This window comes from Amphiura filiformis, chromosome 3 (genome assembly GCF_039555335.1).
Source record: "Amphiura filiformis chromosome 3, Afil_fr2py, whole genome shotgun sequence".
In the NCBI taxonomy this organism is placed as follows: domain Eukaryota; kingdom Metazoa; phylum Echinodermata; class Ophiuroidea; order Amphilepidida; family Amphiuridae; genus Amphiura; species Amphiura filiformis.
The window spans coordinates 45311765-45334364 of record NC_092630.1 but is presented as its reverse complement, the minus strand read 5'-3'; the positions used below and the strand labels follow the sequence as shown (position 1 = coordinate 45334364).

General features: G+C 35.8%; 1 protein-coding gene across 1 annotated transcript; it reads left to right on the top strand.

Moving 5' to 3' along the window:
• Positions 1 to 321: 321 nt before the first annotated feature.
• LOC140148593 (PWWP domain-containing protein 2A-like) lies at positions 322 to 21987 on the top strand. The gene is given in 3 exon segments (XM_072170600.1): positions 322 to 1687; positions 1689 to 2134; positions 21370 to 21987. Coding segments are annotated over 2 exon segments (1650 nt in total). The 5' UTR covers positions 322 to 475; the 3' UTR covers positions 2127 to 2134; positions 21370 to 21987.
• Positions 21988 to 22600: the final 613 nt, after the last annotated feature.

Sequence of the window (22600 nt, the reverse complement as noted above, 5' to 3'; positions counted from 1 at the left end):
AAACGGGCATTTACAATGTAGAAAAAAGCAGGTCTCTGTTGTTTTGTGTATGGGAAAGGCCGTACACTGTGGCTGTCAAATTATAAAAATGGCGATTCGGCCAGACAACAAGCCACTAAGAATCGGTTCCGTACTGAGTGTAGACATCGAAGCAGTTCATGATGAAGTGGTCATGGTGTGCCTGAAAAGAAATGGAAAAACATTTCGGGGAGCTTTGATAAATTCTCCCCTGGGTAAGTGAAAAACGAAGAGAAATAGAGACAAGTCTGTCGAATTTTGTGTTTAGATCTCCATTGAAATGCGTTATTTTCTATGCTTGTCATTGGCACAGGGCAACCACAAGTGACCCAATAGGATATTGTTTAAAATTTCGTAGAACTAAAACTCCCTTTTTGTTTCAATTAATTCCAGGGGATGTCCTGTGGGTCTACCAAGTACTGCAGCATTGTGTGAGAAGTTAAATAAGGAATTTCCAATGCCAAATGGTGAACAAGTTACAGTTGTTGAGCCTGAGCCAACAGCAAATGAAGTGGCTGAAAAAGTGCAGCACTCAGCATTAAGTTACAGACAGTCATACTTTCAAGATATGCCATTGCCTCCGCCGAAACCCCTTCTACACAGTAGGAAAGAAGAATTCAGAGAAAAAGGATCCAAAGGGCAAACGACTGCAACTCGTACACGCCACATTCGGCTCAGGCCGCGGCAGGTTTTGTGCTGTAGGTGCCAAGCCAAATGTGGTCAATCTACCTCACACACCTCAAAAAACTCTTCCAAAAATGGTATCAATGATAAATCAAGGACACTGATAAAGAAACGCAAACTAATAGGTGATACAAATGGTAACGTGCCAAGGAAAAAGGTAAAGAAGGGAATTAATGGTGATAGCAAATCGCAAGGTCAAACACAGAAAATTCAACAACAGAGAAGCCCGATTATCAAGATTTCATACGCAACACCACAGGGTAAAGGTCACGTAATGAGAATACCTCCTCGATCACATACTAACAAAACTGCTGCCTCTTCACAGAAGTCCAGTACTCAAAATGGAGGAGGTAAGCCTACAGTGAAAGTGAAACTGAATGGACAGAAGAACATCAAAAAAGCTCAGAAAGTCCTCAAAATTGCCAAAACTAAAGCTCAGCAGAAGGGGGCATCCAAGGGAAAAACGAAGATCAAAGTTGCTATGTTTAACGGGTTCCATCCAAAGCCACATTCATCAGCAGATGGACAAACAAGAAAAATTCGCATCATTAAATCCAAAGGCACGTATCACAGTACAACATCCACATCATCAGGTAGCAATGGTACCCCGAACAACAACAACAACACAAAGAATGGCGTAAACAAAAAGGCTTTAGGAAATCTTACCATTGTAGCTACAAAGCTTACAGCAACTTCCCTCTTAAAATCAAATGGTTCAAGTTCTACACCAAATAACAAAAAGCAGTCCAACAATGGGAAGAACAATAAGAAAGAAAAGACAAACAGTAAGACAAACAACAAGAATGGTGCAACCAAACTCAATGGATTAGCACTTCCGCCACACATTCCAGTCAAAAACTCTGGGTATGACTCTTCAAGTGAATGTTCAAACCAAAGTTCCAGAAGCACGAAGAGTACGAAAAGTACAAAACGTGGGACTGCTACCAGTAGTGGTGACGATAGCGATAACCCTCTCATTATTGCCTGAGGTTAATGCTCCTGGAGCAAACCAAGAATCTCTCAAGAAAGTCCCTCCTCTGAACTTGCGCATCCATAAGAAAAATATCACAAAGACTTCGCTACCTGATGGAAGAGTTCTGTGCATCGGTGACGTGGTTTGGGGTAAGATTATAGGCTTTCCTTGGTGGCCAGGACGTATCAATGAAATCAGTGTCAGCAGACGAGACAATGGTGTTGTTCTAGAGCAGGAAGCTCAGATCACTTGGTTTGCTGCCACTACATTATCTTACATGCCCCTCAATAAACTGTATCCATTCTTGCAGTACTTTAACACTAGGTATGACCGTAAGAAGAAAGGTGTCTACAGAGAGGCTGTCCGTCTGGCATCTGAAGCTGCTTCCTCACTGTCCCCTGAAGTGCGAGCCCTCAACACTATGTTTGAAACATCTCAACTACAACCTTGAATTACAAGGTGAGTGATCAAATACTGCAGACTTGACAGAATTTCACTGTTTTCACATGACTGAAGCATAGTTGGATGAAAGCAATTTCGTGATTGATAAAGCCCTGCATTTTGAAAATAGTCATTTGCAAATGTAGCAAAAGTGTTGAAGGTTAGCTATCATTATGTGATGGGCCCACTGACATACGTCCATTGGCCTTTTAAAATAATTCCAACATTCTTACTCAGCTTCATCAGTGTGAAAATGATGAAATTCTGTATTTTTGAACATAGCCTACTGTTCTGTATTTTTATAACACAAAATTGTAGTAATTTACTTTGCAGAATGATGTGTTTACCAATTGATTTTGGATTAAGTATGAGGTAAGTTACTTTCATGTACAATGTACATGTATGAAACTGTAATTTGGTACAAAGGTAGGTGAGTTGGTACATTGTAAATCTTTTGTTCAAAGTTGTTTGCATTTCAAGTTTCACTTGGTTGTTTAATGTTTTTTTAAGGTTTAGACCTGAACCAAATTAACATAGTTCGGCTTGGCGCATATCCCAGCATGTACTGTTATATTTTCACACAACTATGTATTTACGATGTAGGAAGAATGACCAGAATCCTGCTTTTTAAGTTCATACTTTAGGGAGGAATGCATCATGAATGTATTCTGGTGGAAGTGATTTTTGACCAGAGTTGCTTCCAAGTGTTTGGAAGGCAACCTCTTTTGTGATCACAGAATTCTCAACTGGTATAGGCCTGGGTGATATGTTTTATGTAGAAATAAACCATGATGTTTTTTGCTTTTGAGAGTCTCTAAAAGAAGTGGTACCGGTATAAGAGTGACCACTGGGTAGCTCTATAGTTAACAGGACTAAAAAATGGAATTCTGAAGAAAATCTGTGAATTCTTGCACAGATTTTCATAACAGAAATTTTGTGTGAATCAAAGCTGATTCTCATTTGTGACCATGACCTGCTCCCCCAAAATGAGCGTAAAGTCGGTTACACCTTCGTGTAATTATACATTAGGGTTAGGGTTAGGATTAGCTTACACGAAATAATTACATGAAGGATCGACCGTAAAGTCGCAAGTTTAGAGTTTCAAGACATTCCAAATGTTGAGGTTTCTTGCTTGAAGGCACTTGTATTGGCAGTGGTATATCCTTTGTGAATGGGGACAGCATTGAATAAAGAGTACAGCATATTATGCCCCCATTCGCAAAGGACATTTAGCACTAATTACATTTGTATGCAGGTGTCTTCAAACAAAGAACAGCAACTCAACAACAATTGGAATGTCTCGAAACTCTGTACTTGTGACGTAACGCTCATTTGATGGGAGCAGGTCACATTTAAACATGATATACATGTACATGTATATGTTGACAGTTGACACAGCAATTAGTTGAAGGGATTCCTACAATTTGCTTTATGAGTCGGGTGTCCAATTCAATTCTTGGTTTTTATACACAAAATGTAGATCTGTATTGAGTTTAGATGTGCAAGTGTCCCGCATGAGATGACAGTGATGATGGAGTAAGCTTTGCTTGAAGACACCTGTATTGGCAGTGGCATGTCCTTTGTGAATGGGGACATAACATTTTGAGTACAGAGGACAGCATAATTATGTGATGCGATCAAGCAAAATCAGTCGGAACTCGGAAATATTGATTTTGAGATATTGCTAAACAAATGGAATTATTTCCTTTTGTTTTGGAAAGTCTTCAATTGCTCATGAATATCTTTGGAGCTGGTTGTTCAATTTCAATGGAAATGCTTATTACTATCCTATTTAAGAAACTGAAAATTTAATAACTTCCAAGTTCCGACTGATTTTGCTTGATCGCATCACATATTATGTTCCCATTCACAAAGGACAGCAACTCCGCTCCCAACTTGCGACTTTACGTAAGCCCCACCCAACTTGCGACTTTACACAAGTGTTCTTGATGAGCTTTACCTTCCTTGTACTTCCAACTTCTTAGTATGATCAAGGATTTTGGAGTATAATATAGGATAAGCCACTCATTTGTGCAAATGAAGCCAGTCGCCTATCTCTCCATCCATAGGACAGGCAGACGGTGCTAGATTTGAATCAAGACTGAGCATCGTAGAGCGTAATTGCGTTACAGTTGTAATTGTAAATCAAAGACCTGGCATAAAGTATGATTGAAGCTAGCAACTGTTTTAAAATCAAACAAAATTATAGTAAGTCAGTTTCACTATTGAAGCAATTTACATGTACACACACATAAATTTTAGGCTAAAATCCTCCCCAAATGCCAGTGAAGTGATTTCACTTTTTAATTTATCCAATTATGATGACTGCTCATTCTCTGATATATCACAATATTTTCATAAAATTTATGTAACTATATCCTTTTTCCCGAGGGGGTACTCAAATGATATTTTGACAGTGAGTGTGCCGCTGAAACTCTGAAACCCTTACCCATGTCTTACGATTGGCAGTTTTTGATCAATTTTTCTCAAAACAGACCCATGTTGAGGGATTTTTTTTCTCAAATCAGGACCCATGTTTAGGAATTGCTTTAAATATTCCTGTTATACCTTACATGTATATACGTAAGTACACCCCCCTCCCTGGACCTTTTGCAAATTATAAATGCTAGGAAATGGGATGAATTGCAGGATCAGGGCTTAAATACAAGTGTCACAACCCTGGTATGATATCAACTTTGGTCTGAAGTTCCTGCTGAAAGATAACATGGGACTTGGTATATTGCATAATTAAATTTTATGTCACTACCCTAGTGGCCTAGTTGGATACTATGTACATGTAGTGGTAGGCAGGGGTAGCGCGAGCACAAAAAATCAACGGGTCCAATTTTTCTGGACCCTTTGGTACCCGCAAAACCAACATTTAAAGCAAATTATATGAAGCTTTTAAAAAAATTAAATTTTGCGATTCTGTACCAATACAACGATCAGTTAACCCCCAATTTCATCAGCCATTCAGACGCTTTCAAGACTGTTTTGTAAATACAGCAAAACTTGAAAATTGCTGCGTGTACTCCTTATGGTTTGGCCATGTATTACATGAACTTTTTTAACCAATTTCAGGTAGTCCCTCATTGAAATGCATTGAACATGTTGAAATGCACAGGGACCAAAAGTGTATTGACCCATGTACATTTCAATAGGACAGGAGCATTAAATGCAGTATTCAAATTAGCTCTGTAATCAAACAGCTTCATTTATAAAGCTCAAATGTCATAAGTTCAACCTTTAAATCTTTACAGTCACGTTGCTAAAATAATCATTTGGAAGAGTGTCTTCGGGAAATACTCCCATCCTTACACCAAAATGTTGACATTAAATGGATGTTTTAAAGACAAATGAAGCATCCAAATTTCATTCAGCTTTCAGAAATAGATTCCTTGTCCTTATTTTTCACATGATTACATTCCAATTTTATGATGAAATCACAAAAAATGGGTAAAGATTGACTTAAATCTTAGACTTTTAATGATAACCTGGCAGCCATCTTGGACTCCACACACTTTTTGTCTGGGTAACCTGGATTTTGACATTTTTTCCCCATTTATTTCTCAAAATGGGATCAGTACACATATTTTAGGTACCTGACAGATGCTGTAGATACATTGTATGATCCAAGCTCTGAAGCTCAATCCTCTACAGCCCATTTCTAATATCAACGGCTATCACTACCAGGGTACATGAAAAACTTATTTTTGCCCCATATACACTTAGGCCTGTTGATACTACATGTATTGCTGACAGGTAAATAACTTGGTCTTGATTTTACTTGCTTCTATGCTTTCATTTTATGATCAGTCAAATCCTACGTACTGTCGTGTTATCACAATGCTGTGGCATAGGATGTTGACTTAATTAATGTTTACTCAGGTCAAAAGTCATTATTCATTTATGTTATTTTGTTTATAATGCAAGTATGATGGGTGGGTGTTAAATGCATTAATGATATTCTGAATTAATATTTTAAATTTCACAGATGTTGGATACTTGCAGCAAAATGGTTACATAAATTCAAAGACTTTTGAAATACATATAAATGACAAAATAAAAGATTTAATCATTTGCACAATTAATGAAAGGCCTTTTTAATGATTACAATTGCAGTTATAAATTCAAGTTCACTTGAAATGAATGATACTAAACCCTAACCTAAGAGGGGAAGTGACACATAAAGAACAGGCAAATGCAAGAAAAATGGCTTTAAAGTTGTAAAAAGGACTTGGTTTGGTTCAGAAAATGCTAGATTTGGGTGCTCTGGAGGTAAAAGAATATTTGTTGTTCTCATCAGTGGTAGGTTAAAGTAAACATATTAAGGGGGTACTACACCCCTGGCCAATTTTGTGCCTATTTTTGCATTTTGCTCAAATATTACAGCGCATGACAAGTAAGATATTATAGGGGCAAGGACTACAACTACTGCACTGAAAATTCAGCAATTCAAGGCAAGTAGTTATTGATTTATTGATCAAATATTGGTTTTCCCTCATTTTTGACTGTAACTCCACAACTGTTGTCTGTGCTAAAATAAAATTTCCAGTGCAGCAGTTGTAGTCCTTGCCCCTACAATATACATATCTTACTTGTCACCAATGCGCTATGATTTTTGAGAAAAATGCAAAAATAGGCACAAAATTGGATGTAGTACCCCCTTAAGGGATCTAAAATGAGCGTTTATTGTGTTTCGACAGTATTTTTTGTGGGACATGCGAGCACCTCAGACCTATCGAATTGCATTCTGAATACGAAGCATGTCTTTCTGATATGAAATAATTTTCATTTTTTGAAAATCACAATATAATACAAATTTTATGACAAATTATAAAAATTTGATATTTTTCAAATTTTTGATATATAACAGTCCTCGAAGTCAATTATATAAATCCAATGATATATTCTTAAAGTGTATGTAGCAGGGAGGAAATGTCGACGGTCAATTGAAAATTTTGACCTTTCATATTGAAGATATGGATTTTTTCCCAAAAGACCTAATTTTTTTTGTGTTTTGGGAAAAAAATCCATATCTTCAATCTTAACGATCGAAATTTTCAATTGATCGTCGGCTTTTCATCCCACCTACATACATTAAGTATAAATCATCAGATTTATAAAGTTTACTTCAAGTACTGTTAAATATCAAAATATCAATTTTAATGATTTGCCATAAAATGTGTATTAAATTGTAATTTCAAAAAATCAAAATTATTTGATATCAGAATGACTTTCTTCGTATTCAGAATGCAATTCGATATGTCTGATGTGCTCTAATGTCCCAAAATAAATAGGGGAGATTGGGGTTAGTTGGAACGCGGGGTACGTTGAAACATTGTATTTTTTTCTGACACAAAAAATTAATTTGGTAAAATACTGGCACCTAGTAATAGGTATTAGTAAGGGTCATCCACCAAATTAGCAACAGCACTGATGCCCCACCAGTGTTGGCTTGGGAAAGGAATATCTGTTTTTTGACTTACTGACTAATTTTTATACCCCTCAGAAAACATGCGTTATCTCCATGTTGTTTGAAGATTCAGGGGATTATTTTTTGAGTATCATAAGCACTAGTAGTAAGTCCCAGAATAATGTTAAATAAAAGTTTTATTTTATTTCTTATTTTGTGTAATGAACTTTAAAATGTAAAAATAGGCATCAGGGTTAGTTGAAACTTTTGAGGTGGGGTTAGTTGACACATGAAAATCGCATAGAAAAATATGGTTAAAAATTTGACTTTTTAAAAATTTGTAACATGTTAACCATTTCTTCAATATTGCTTTAATATTATTAAAAAGCAATAATACAAGCAAAAAGTGCACACAGAAAGTACATTTTATAATATTTTAGGCTTCTCATATTTTGGTCCATGGTGACACTCGTCACCTTGTGTCCAAAGTATTGACCCGCACTCCCACATATTTATTTATTCATTTTTTCACACTGATTGTATGTTAAAGGGAAGTATACAACACAATAATAATTATTTTGAAATTTTTACAAGCCGTGTTTCAACTAACCCACCCTATGTTTCAACTTACCCCAGGGGTGGGGTTAGTTGAAACACTTTTTTTCAAATTTTCAAATTGGATTATATGAATAATCATAAGCAGGTCCAATAAAGTTTACGGCTGTATTTGTAGCATGTATGTATATGTTTATACTGATATGGTTAGTGTTTCTTGAAAGTAATCGGTTTGCATTAAAAAGACGATTTTGTGAAAAATGTTTCAACTAACCCCAATCTCCCCTACTGTCCAAACGTTCATACCCCAGCCCTTAAGGAATCAAAAAATAATAAAAACTGACAAACAAAATCTGCAAAGTTTTTCACCCCTTTCCCAACTTTGACTCGCCGTATCTCGAAATGGCTGAGTGCGAAGTGGCGTGTTTCATCAGAGCTGGTTACAAATTGATGTGCCCCAAGGTGGACGCATTGTGGCCGAAGCTTTGCGTTGGGAACTGCAAAATTACTAGTTTCACAAAAAAATTTCCTGTAATAAATGCCCCCTTTCCTTTTTTGTTGTTGAAAATATTATAGTATTTAAAACAGAACTAGTATCCCTCAAAAAACAAAAAGCTGCATGCTTGCTTTAGCTGTCTTGTTAAAAAATGAAATTTATGTAAAGTACATGTATTTTACTGTAAATGTGATATAATTTATAAAACTGTAGAATCAAATTTAAATACAATTGTGGAGATATTTTTGCTATTATGCGTAGCTTCAACTTTGTTATTTGTTTATGCTATGGCAGTGGCTGTGGCTCTCAGGCCAAGGTTTGCATACTTTGATGGCTGTATAATTTCTTTAATTGGAGCCACATGTATAACTTACATGGTGCAGTTGCATCCAAACCCATATAAATGTACATGAAAATGAAACACTGTGATTGGCTTCAATTGCAGACAGTATAGAGCAAATTCATTATTCCTTACATTGGGATGTGGCACAAGATCTGGCCAGATAATAACTTCAATGTGTTGTTTTCTGTGGCAGGGAATATTTTAGGGAATACAAACTTAATGGGGTATAGTCAGATGTATGGGCAAGATTATCAAATTGAAAAATTGGCATTGATGTATTCTCCTTGGCTATAATAGTTACTAATGTTTATGAATGACATGCTTATAAAGTGCATTCCGTCAAATGGCCCCAATGCGCTGAATAAGTCATTTTACTGTGTCATGATAAATGTACACCCATATTCTATGAATGACTTGGATTTTAGGTTTGACCTCACATCTTTAACCTGCTTGAGTTGCAGAGATGACACTTGCTTATCAGGAATTTGACATCTGTACATTTTGAACTGGTTGCTCTATGTGCTGTGAATCTGTCTGGGTACAGTATTAATAGCATCAAATGTGGTGCTCAAGTATTGATATTTTATTGGGTGTGTGCAAGAAAGTCATATGGCAAAACTAGTGTGTGGTTTAATAATTATGGAAATTTAGGTACTGTTCACTCATGCCTGGAAAATGTGGAAAGTGGGAAGCTCCTTCCTGGGAAATTTGGAAGTTTGGAGGGAAATTGTGGGGAAATTAAAGTCCTTAAACAAAGAAATACTTAAAAATTTGGGGGGATTTTTGAATTTTTGAAGGAAAATTTTGATCATCTTCCAAGGGAATTTTCATTTTACCAGCCCTGTACAGTATTTGAACTAATTATTTCCTCTCCCCTAATAAGCACCCTACTGACTATATTGGAAGTGGCTAAATGTCAAATTGCTCGGTTATTGACTTGGAATAGAAATCCTGAATTTAGTTAAACAACTTCTGTAGATTAAATTCAGACTTCTGCTCACCTCATGGTACAAGTTGATTAAATATAAACCTTAACAGATTTCTGTCCCTCGGATGGGATGTTAAGCTGCCGATCCCATGTACCAAAAAGCTATACCTTTCACATGTAACTCCCAGTCAGTTTTAAGATCAGTAGGGTGTTCTAATGTACCCTAGTGGAAATAAGCTTCACAAAGTGAGTACAAACAAGCCCAGTATTGGTTCAGTAGTTCTTGAGATAGTCTTCACAAGAGGCTTGCTTGATATCAAAGGGTTTTGATGACAAAACAAATGCAGAAATGTATGTACTTTTTTCTGGTAAGTGTATATTAAAAGGAAGTCTACTAAAATTTCACACAGCAGAATGGTTCATACATCTTTGTGGCACAAGTGCCATGTGCATGCAGCATGTTGTTCTTTGTTTTCCAATTGTTCCTTGTTTATTTTTTTGTAAATCACTTGCTATAGTTTTTGCAAAAGACCATATGTATGTATGTAGTAACAAATGTATTATTGTTCATGACTTTCTTGGACCTGTTGGGAAATGTCAATTTAACAAAAGAAAACAAAAAGCCTAAATTAGTTTAAAATATAATTAATTTGTCCTGTAGACAAAAAAAAGTTTTCCCTTCACGTTCATTTATAAAATATCAATGTGGTTTTCATCTGACGAAGTCTGAGTAAAATAAGTTATTGCAGGCTGGGAAATATGTAGCGCTGGACCAGGGGCTACTTTGTAAAAAAATAACCCCTGGATTTTACAAGATTTTACAGGGAACCAAGGGCTATTTTTAATGAACCAGGGGCTATTCAATGGATGGGAAATAAGAAGGCTGGGAAATAAGAAGCGTTCACAGGTTTTACAGGGAACCAGGGCTATTTTTAATGAACCAGGGGCTATTCAATGGATGGGAAATAAGAAGGCTGGGAAATAAGAAGCGTTCACAGGTTTTACAGGGAACCAGGGCTATTTTTGATGAACCAGGGGCTGAATGGCCCCTGGCCCCCACTTACTTCCCATGTAATATCAGTGTTCTATTAGTTGTTAGGTGAAGCTGAAGTATGGTATGGGAGATTACCGTGCGCAAAGTGTCATGCTGGGTGATAGTGAAGTTATTGTGTGTGAAGTGTCCTGCTGGGTGAAGCTGAAGGGTGAACCCTGTATGACCCTGTTCGCACAATAATTTCCCGTACCATACTTCAGTGTCTGAGCTATCCATCCGTGATCCGTCCAACCATTAGATTAGACTTAGCATTTGCTCCTCAGAATTTAATGTTTGCATCAAGAACTTGCATGTACATGTGTATACATTCAGGTAAAAACATGATTTAATATGAATTTCTTAAACACTTGAGAAATTTCCTGCAATCTTATTGGTTCTTGTGATTTGACACGGTCCAGTTTGTGCCCGTCGACACGATACGTGTATGTGCTATTTAAACCAATCGGAGGTGAATATAGCAACAGCAGGACTGATTGATTCTAAGCCATTGTAAAATGTAGAATTTTATTTTGATTGAAATTTGGTTTGTGTTTAAAAATGAGAAAAAAGGTACTGTTTTTAGCCGCTGTTGTGCATCTATCATCTCGTATAACATGGGCGATATCGTTATTTTTGGTGTAAAACAACTAGGCTTCGTCTAGTTGCTTTACTTAGAATGACGCCCATGTTATATGAGACGATATGCAAGGCAGTGGCTAAAAGCAATACCTTTATTCTCTAAATCTTTTATTAATCTGAAATTACATTTTAAAAGTTGCAAAAGAAAGACATTTTATAATCTAAATCCTTGCCAGGATTACATTACACACAGACAAACATAAGCCATTTATTTTTAGAACTTAATGTTTTGATCCCTGAAATTCAATCTGTTGACTTGCTGTTGTCTGGTTGCCTCTGTGTACTTCATGTACTTATCCATGTGAGTGTTGTTTCTCTCAATATAAGGTTGGGGGATCACAAACATGGCTTCCAGTGATTTGTCTTATAATGTTATTCTTTTCCTATTGGATCATCAGGATGGTTCTTCACATATGTTCACTTGTTTGTTAGAGTAGGGAATAGGATTCGCACTAAGTATTGTAATGTTTATAAGGTAAAGTTAAATCGAATTCTGGAAATATATTTGCAACTTACAAGTTACATGCGACAGTTTATTTCCAGAATTCCATTTAACTTTACCTTATATGTTATTTACTGGATGACTAATTAATCTACACCAAGATATTGTAATGTTTGACAACAGTGATTAATTTTCATCCCAGTTTATCATCTGAACAGACAAGGAAGGTTTTTGGACATGTTAGAAGGTGGACAAATTTCCAACTTTAAATTAAATCTTGAAAATTATCAAGATTAATTGGCTCCATTAATTGTTTATAAATGGACAGGGAAAGGCTGTTTTTCAAATGAAAATTATTAAAGGCAGAATATTCATGCATTCAAGCTACCAACTTTTACATTCGGAAGGTCTATGGAAATATTTATTATAATAACACACTAAATTGCAGACTCTTTTACTGTTGTCTTTCATCTATAGGTCTGATTTAAGAGCTTTTCTCCTGACGGATGTGTGCAAATCTTACAAATGCTTGAGAGCACAGGACAAAAACCAGGCTTAAGAATTTTGTCTCACAGCACAAGAAACAAGAATGAGCATATATTCAAATGCAAATATTTTCCTTCAGCTTGCAAGAACCTTAGAAAACCAGTGCATTTTAGAAACTGGGTGTTGGCTTGATGCATGATACAGTACATGTATACACTGAAGTAATTTTGCATTTGCATAGCCTAAGAAGATCTGATGAAATTATTCAGATCGTTGCACAATTGTGATGCAATCAAGTGAAACAAGGTATTCTTTTACTGAAAATAACTGTGGTTTGATTTTCAGAAATGAAAGAGTAATCCATAAATCCAAATTTAAAGAAAAAAGTATAGCTTTGCAATTGCCTGAATGCCTCGATCAATGTTGATTCGCAATTGTGAGCTTTACAGAATGGCACTGGTGGATATGCAAGTTTATCGGGTAAAAAGAACAGTCACACGATGCTAAATGTGACCACATTACCACCCTCACAAAGTCTGTCAATTTCCATCTTCGTAATCTTTACCGCATCCAAATTCATTGACCAGGATACCTGTCACCATGCTGTTAGCTCTCTCATACTGTCCCGACTTGATTATGGCAATGCAATCCTCTATGGTATCACTCAAGGTGAAAGAAATAGACTGCAGAAGCTGCAAAATCGTGCTGTGCATTTGATTTTCTCTGTCCCTCGCTCAACTGGTACCTCCGACCTTCTCATTCAATTGCATTGGCTTCCAATCCAGGACCGAATTCTTTTTAAACTTCTGCTTTATGTTTTCAAGTGCTCTCAGGGCCGTGCCCCGATTATCTTTGTGAGCTTCTTTCAGCCTATGCTCCCGGAAGAGAATTGAGATCTTCTTCCGATAAGACCCTGCTTAGTCAGCCTAGGGCACATAGAGGATCTGGTTGAAATACCTTCTCTGTCTCGGGCCCGAGGGAATGGAACAAACTCCCTAAAGCCATCAGGGAGTCTCCATCAATTCCAGTTTTCAGGAAGAAACTGAAAACTCACCTTTTCAGTTAGCTTCTTTCTTGTTCCACTGTGTTTCTTTTTCCCCATCCTTTCTCTCCTTGTTCAGCGCCTTGATAAATTTTAAAGGCGCTATATAAATACCTTTATGTATGTATGTATGTAACTTGGTTTGTGAATGAGCCTGGTGTTGGATGTTTAAAGCTTTTCAATGATGTGATTCAATCAGAGCCCCACGTCCTTTTTATGCAGTGTCTGTGCTAAAATTGAACATATATTATGATGTTCTTTGCAAGTATTTGTAGCTGGGTACAAATCATGCAATTATGGTCACAATTTATAAATTCACATACATTTTCATATGAACACTGTATCCTCTTATTCCACTGGCAAATAGTTTATTTGTGCAAATGCTATGCCCATAAATGTTCCATATTTATATTGCTAAGATGCACCATTATTATGTGTGTAAGCTAAATTTTACTGTGCTCAGTAGATATAACACATTTTACATGCATTTATACATGATATTGGATGCTGATATGATAGAGAAGTCCTTGATATATGATATTACGTCAACAGTGCATCTTTTATAATACGTAATATTTTCTGAAGAGAGTTATTTATTCAGCTTTTTCAAGCTTCGTGCAGACTCGGTAGTCAGTACTTAGCAAAATTTTAGCTAAATGTAGTTAAATATGCCTAAGCGTCTGATGAATTGCATGAATTGATAAGGTTGAGAGTTGGTTTTCCTACCCATTTTTTCTACTCACAATGAGGCAACTATTTATTCACTGTTCATTATTTGACACTGTGATCACCAGAAACGTAATGAGGGAATGTTTACATTTCCATACTTACACACTTGCCCCTACTGTCATTTAAAATAACCAGGAGGAAATGGCTGACATTTTGAGAGTTCAAAATGTGTTTTTCAAAATCTTCAGAAATTTGACTTTTTTGTGATATGAAAATTTTCATAATACCACCCGGTACTAGCTCGAGATACTCTAGCTAAAATACAGGTTTACATTTACTATCTTACATTATCTTGCTGTATTTCAGCTAGAGCTCCAAACGACAAGCTTCGGGTTTTTTGGAGAACAATACTGTTACGTAAGATGAAGAAGAAACCCGCCTCGGAGCCCGCCCTACTCATTATTTCATTGTACTTATTGCAATTTGCCTCCACACATTACGTAATCAACACAAAGCTTTTGTGAGGATTAGTGAGTGGATAAGAAATTGACAGTGGAGGATACGAAGGACACAACGATTGTTAGTTGTCAATCATGAATTGCCGCAACGTATTAATATTTTACTGCATGGCATTCCGCAAACACCAAGACAAATTATGCCGTATTTTTCCAAAGATCATCTCATATGAAGTAAGCTGAATGCGATCTGTACTTTTGTAACATTCCGATTGATTTTGATCACCTATTATCGGCGAATTTGCTTGAAAACACGTGAGTTCATGTTGTGTAAACATAATTAGCATAGACACAAATGAAATTACGATGCAATACAATGCAATTTGAATGCGCAGCAGATCTATAGAAATAACGTTGCCCGGTTTTATGCAGAATTAGACCCTGTCTGCCCGGTACACAAAATAATGAAATTTTTGGCAAAAATGTAAAAGAAAAACTTGAAAAATGAGAAAAAAGGCTAATGAATTCATAAGGGTGACAGGACTTTGAATTTACTATACATACTGACAGAACTACTTAAAGTGAAATAAATTCATGAAATGATGCAATACATGTGACAAATGGAGTTTAATACTTGTGAGAGATGTCATACTTCTATTCATGAATGCAGTCTGTGGTACTTACTACATGACACCATACTGGATGGAGCATGCATTTATTATATGCATGCCTATGCATTGGGTCTCACATGTGTAAGACTGACCTTGTGACCTATGCATACAGAAATACAATTATGAGGCACGAAGGGGATTTCCTGACTCAACACACCTGTGAACAATATGTAACCATTTCTGTATGGGTTGCTTGGCATGGATGATTATAATCAGTCAAAAATGTATGGTTTGTAAATTGAGAAACACATGATGACCTGAGGTGGGGGTAGGGCACTTTAAAAACTAGTTATTATATGGGTATTCTTCCCAGAAAGACCATCCCCACTTTTGGATTTCACAGCTCCAAAAGACCCCTCACATTTCTGGGGGTTTTTTTTCAGGTGATATTCAACTAAAAACCAAGAAAGACCCTTGATTTTGACTGTTCACAGCTCCAAAAGAACCCCTTTTACAGAGCTGTACCTATTCGCAGCTCCTTAGAGAGACCCCCTTTTACCTGTACATTGTTGGCTCCCAAGATCCACCACCTCAAAACTCTATACCCCCCCCACCGTTGTTTTCTTCGGTTCATTTTTGAACCACAGACCTATCCAGTACGGAGCACAAGACCAGAGATAGCAAGTGAGTGTGTATCTTGGCCAGCCAATATTTTCGTGATGTGTTTTCCAATGAAATGCAATGGGATCACATGGGATACCTTCACTTGCAGCCTTTTGTAACCCCGGTGTGTTAGTAGTATGTCATATCAAAGTGTCTGCACATTTAAAAGCAAAAATAGAACTTTGCATTTGCATGTAGTTCACTGTGTATTGATATTCTGAGAAGTTTTACCTGCTAGCTGTAAAGTGTAAACTGTTTATCAAAATGTATTGAATATATAATTTTGTCAAATTTAGGCATGTTTCACCTGTCATCAAGCTCCAGTGTACCGGCTTGTGGTACTGTGTCACTACAATTTATCTGGCAGGTGTAATTCCATGTTTTTGAAATGGATAACTTCCGCTACTTGGCTAGCGAATTTGGCTTAAGTTTCAGTCATGTTTTTTTGCCTTCAATATTGAAGAACTGTCACTTGGTTTGAGTTTGAAGTCTCATTTAAATTGTTATCACATGTTTTCATTACACTGATGTCTCTTATTTTCAGTCACTTTTAAAGTACTAGTATTATATTTTCAAAAACTCTTCCTATACCTTTGTACAGGAGCCAAGCGTTGATGAATCCACAGTCCAGTAACATATATGCGAACGCAAGGCTACGCGTACGGCATGAGCGCGTAAAATTTTTCATGACTGGAACCTAAACACACTTTTATGTTGGAGGTAGCAGCTAAACATTACAACTTGATTCTTTAGTTTTGTTGCTGATATCATTAACAGAGAAATCACCGATCTATCTTGTAAGGATGAGTGGCAATGACAAACAGACATTCCGAATGAAAAAATCTTGTGAATTACACAATCTTTAGCTTGTTTGTTGTGAAAGGGATTCAGTCATGTTTCACCATTATTCATCACTGATTAACAACTCGCGTCTGCGTGGTTTACTTCACTCAGGCAGCTAAAGCTGCCCTCTGCGAAGTAAAAGGTGATGAAAAACAGTGAAACATGATTGAATCCCTAAATGTACATTGCACAACTACATGTATCATTTAAAATATACACATTTTTAACCTCCATGTCTTGTGTGTCACAAGGGTTATTAGGGTCTGTGTAATAATTACAATCCCCAGGGGGGTAAAATTTTCAAATGGCTTGCCAAAAATTGCTCCCCCCTTCTCGCCTGCCAACAAATCTTTTCCCCTCATTTTACCCCCCCACCACCACTCCAGGTTCATAATTATTGCACAGCTCCTTATGTGTGGGCACTGGGTGATAGGATGTTTTTGGATTGAAAATTTCAAATACAAAATATGTAGGTGATTGCAGAATTTGAACAGAATTTGTGTTAAAAATTTGTGTTAAAAATTATCATGCATAAACATCATTTACTGTACATGTGCTGAAGGGTCATGTGTAATTTGGTATTAATTTCAAGCACTGAAGATCCACTTTTGAGTTCAACTGACTGTATCAGTAAAATATACATTGTAAACTGTGTGTGTAAATTTATAATGTTGCTCTATACATTTTCTGATTGAGTAAAAACATTCAAATTATGCGATAAATTGAAGGTCAGTACGTATTAGAATGGCCAGTGTGACTAGATGCAGTTTAATTACATTTGCATTCAAATGATAGCCTCAACAGGGGGATCTGCTTTGTCTCAATCTTTATGTTCTGAGAGTTGAAACGCCAATAGGAATTGTTAGGTATAGTATAGGGTCCAGAAAGCAATGCCTTTCCGCAAATGTGATGAGGTCGAGCAAGCCAAGTCTTTTGTGACTAAAATTAAATTAATTCAATTCTATTCTTGTATTTATTGTTGTCAATATCATGGCAATAGTTAGATTTCAAAGTACAAGTCCATGCACTGTCAAGTTTCCATGATAATTCATATTGTGCAACAACCAACAAACAAATCGTTTTATTTATCATGATACTTTCATCTTGATCATAATCCTCTCAACAGATTATAAAGTAATACATGTACATGTAGGTCCAATGAGATCATATTTATAACTGATGTAATTCAATGTAATCATCAAATTGTGATTATGTGCATGCAAGATATTGATACTGGAATACATGCAATGGTAGGCATGAAGTTCAGTCAGTGCAAGCATGAATATAGAATTCTCTTCTCATGAAAATGATCTACATTTCAAATTTTCTGTCTTACTATAATTTGCATATTCATGTATAGAAAAGTGCACCAACCTAAGCTGGAATGTGACCAAATAAAAGTGCAATAACTTAAAGGTGTGAAAGAAAGCAAATAAATTAGCTATATTATAGGTTCATCAGTTTTATGTTCAAAGGTAGGTTTGTGCCTCAAATCCTGCAATTTGTCCCCAAAAATGTACTGGTTTACAAATGTATGTCGGAAATATTTGCCGACAAGCTCAACCATGTGAATAGTGAATGGGTCTGCACAGTGTTGCAAGCTCTCGAATTTTTATGATGGGTTTAAATAACAGCATTAAATGGTGTTATAGTGTCTGGGTTTGGAACTTTGTGGTAATCTTGATCCATTGGCTAGAACCTTTGAACAACATTAATGATTGCAATGAGTTACTCGTGTGCATGGAATGCAGTGGTTTCCATCAAGACCACATTATGATGCCTGCAGAGTGTATACATGATACATGAAGGATCATCAAACAGGAACTCTTTGGATTGAGTATCTCAATTGGTGTATTGTTGATGTGGACTCAATTTAAATGTATGTTTACAGAAAAATACTGTGCATGTAAAGACATGCTGAATGAATCCTAATTTCTTGTAGTCTACCAATAATTGTTCTAAAAATCAATTTAATTCACGGTACTTTTATTTTGCAGAATGATTGTGCCTTGAAACTTGGTTGAAATGTTTGTAATGGATTGCAATATGTATTATTTAGTCGATCCACCCTCTAATTTGCATAATGAATTAGTATTTTTATGCAAATTAGCTCATTAATTATGCAAACATGCAAATGAGAGGGTGGATAGGCAATATACATGATATAATGCACTATTCAAACACTTTGATCAAGTTTCAAGGCAAAATTCTACAAAATAAAAGTCCCCTGAATAGTTCATTGATTTTTAACAAAAATTGTCAAAATTTACACATTCATGAGCCTTTTCAAGCATGTTAGCTCATTATCCACGTTGATTATTGGTAAAAACAATAGGATACAAAGAAAACATAAATTGTGAAAACTGTTTGTCTGATTTGCTTCAAACAAGAGATATTTTGATCTGTGAATTTGCCATACTCTATATTTCTGTGTAAAACATGTAGAGTATTTCCTAATTTCCTGAAAATGCCTCAAAATCCACCTTATTAAGAGCACCAATTTTTATCATAAATTTTGTGTCCACACTTCCAATTTCTACCACTGAATTACTTAAAGGTGGGTAACCTGATTGACAATCTCATCCCCCACTTTACCTCATCAAAATGCTGATTTTGGTATCAGATGAAAGCTCATATTTTTTCATAAACATATTGAAATTTGGCGTTCCAAATCGGTATATTTCCGAAGAATCATCAAAAAACTGCCGAATTAGTCTCATTGAGACTAATACTAATTAGGCAGTTTTTTGATGATATCTTCGGAAATACACTGAGTTGGAACTTCTAATTTCAATATGTTTATGAGAAAAATAGGGCCTTTCACTTGAAACAATATATTGCATGATGATCATGATGATTATCATTGATAAAAACACTGTAGACTACCAATATCACGCTGTATAAATGTCGGTAATTCCATTAGGAATTAGTTACATTTACAAAAAACATTAACATGTTCTTTTTGCATGAGTGTTTGAAATGGATGACATTTTATGTTATACGTAAGTTTTAAAGAATTTGATTTTCCAAATATATCAGGTCACCTTCCTTTAATAAGCAACAACTTGATTGCCACAAATTTTAAATTTTTTTTGCCTTATAATCGAACCCCCTGACTATGGTCCTCAAAAACTATGTAAGGTAAAATTTTCCAGAAGTTGCAAACAGAATAAGAAATATGAAAAACAGCATACATTTTGTATTGTTTTCAACTTTGATGATCGAGATTTTCACAGGCATGTTACACATAATGTACAATATAATGTAGATTTGCTACCATATGGATCGAATTCTTGGGCATGCTGTCAATATAGAATGTTTTTGTTGGCATCCAATATCTGTATGAAATATAAGAAGTCAAAAATAGTATCCAAAATAATGTTAAGGAAGTCATTCATACAGTAATATTATTACTCTCATTGTTCAAAACAACTGACATGTTCATGTGATAACAATGAATTTCATATGGAACTTAAATATCGCACTAGTAAGTCCATGTAATTCTAGTGTGATTGCTTCAAATTGCATGACATTTTCAGAGCAGGTGGCACAGGGTACGAAAATCGGTGTATGCTAAAGCACAAGATTCATATATCTTACAGCAGCTGCTTGTATAAACTCTCCACTGTATACATGTACACTGCGCAAATGTACCGTTGACCCAAGATAAAAGCATTTCCTTTGTTCAGTGACTCACTATTGTTTTTCCTTATATGGGCAAATATTGTGTACTCTTCACTGGGCTTGCCTTCTGTTGTTAATGCTTCAGTGAATTGCAAGCTTACAATAGTTTTATTGAAATTACTAATTATGACTTGCCCTTGATGACACTCATTACTAATAAGTTGTTATTATATAATTTTACACAGAGCGGTTGTACATGTATTCCTATATATTGCAATTACTGAAATTTTGTAGATTATGACTAAATTGGTATTATTCTTGGTTTACTGTGTAAGAATGATTTTCATGCAATACACATTTGTGTGTATGTCTTATTAATGTTCATATGATATCTCATGCATAACCTACGTTTACAAGAACATTAACAGTATGAAAGTGTATAAATATATGTGTAGGGCTGTGATCCTTTCTTTGAGTCATAAATTACAACCAGCAACTTGTAATTATGAACATCATCTATATCGTAAATGCATTACTTGAATCTATTTTTGATTTACATACTACTGCATACCTAATAATTGATAACAAAATAAGTATTCCAAAAACATTGTGTGGTGACATGGCAAAAAAAAAAAAAGATGTCTGACTTATCTTGCTGGCATTTGTATGTAATGTGATAAGGGTGAGTCATTGTTCAGCTCAATCAGGATTCAGTTTTTCAACGCCAAGTGTACCTGCTAATTTCAAAGGGATATTTTACTGAAACTGCATGAAAATTAGGTGATGTTTTCTGTGGTATGAAAATGTTCATAATACGAAAATAATAAGGGCTTTTTGCAAAATCATTAAATCTGTTTTTGCAACAAGTGACTTACTTGATTCCACCTCTCTACATGTGTCTGATAGTGGTAATTGTTGTTTTACAAAGGAAAGAAATAATGCAACTTGTGTACATTTTAACAGATTCTTTAACTATTTTTCATTTGTTATTTTATATCCACTCTCCAGGCTAAAAGAAACTTCATACAGCAACTCTTTATTCATTCGTCAGAACTAACCGGAAAGGAACTCAATATAATGGTGCTGGATTGTGTAGCTAGCCAGATATTCTGTAGAAGATGGAACTATCCCTGCATTACGGTATCAGATTTGGGAAACATGTTTGTATTGCAAACAATTCTACATCTCAACTTTTCCTGATATGGCAAGCATCTCAAACGGAGACGAAAATACCAAAGATTGTATGTTGGATCTAAAATAAGAGCCCGAGTCGTTTTACCCAGATAATGTACATGTACAGACACACTGTCAATATTTTACTTGACGGTACTGCAAAAGCATGTATAATATGGAACACTTTCTGATTCCATACTATATGCTTTTCATATGCCTATCCAGTAAAAGGAAATTGCGGGGTGATCATATTAATAGCATCAGTTTGAGACAACATCAAAGAGATTACACCCAAAGAGTACCAACTCAAAATTGCCCTGTGTGTAATGTTATGGTAAATTCCACCATTCTAATTTGTTGCTCATGGAGGGCAAATAGTGTACCTCCTGCATATTTTGGTAATTGAACAATAATTTCCATCTTTAAGATTCAGTGTTTTAAAGGTTTGCATGTTGCACACAGAATGCAGACAACGTGCACTTTTAATTTCATGTTTCCTGGGCACATAGCAAATTATGCAGAGATACACTATTTGCCCTCCATGAGCGACACACAAACATGGCAGATTCAGGTCTGCAATGCTAAATGTGTGGCTTTTAGGCAAGATTGACATTCAACATTTATGTATGTTTTTTTTGTATACAGGGATTAGATCAGATTGTGGGACAAATTTCCAGTTGCAGTCTTTTGTTTGAAGTATGAGATGAGGCTCTCAGAAGTGTTTTCTGCTTTAAGATAAAAATGGCACCAATACTTTTTAGTTAATATCAATTTACAGTCCAACCTCCCTTATCCAGACCTCGTGTTTTTAATACTTTGAGAGCTTGATTTCATGCACTGAAGCATTTCAAAGGTACAACTTTGTGGCATTACCCCATTTTTAGCAACCTTTTACTATCTCAATTTTAGCACTTCAGATATTCAATGTCAGAATTACATATAATTCCCTTCCGCATTGTTCACTTGCTTGGTCCCATCATTGCCGGGTAAGAGAGGTTGGACTGTATAGACCTTCTTTGGTGGGTGAGAAAGGGAGTGAGCCAGGTACGATTCTAAAGCAGGCAAG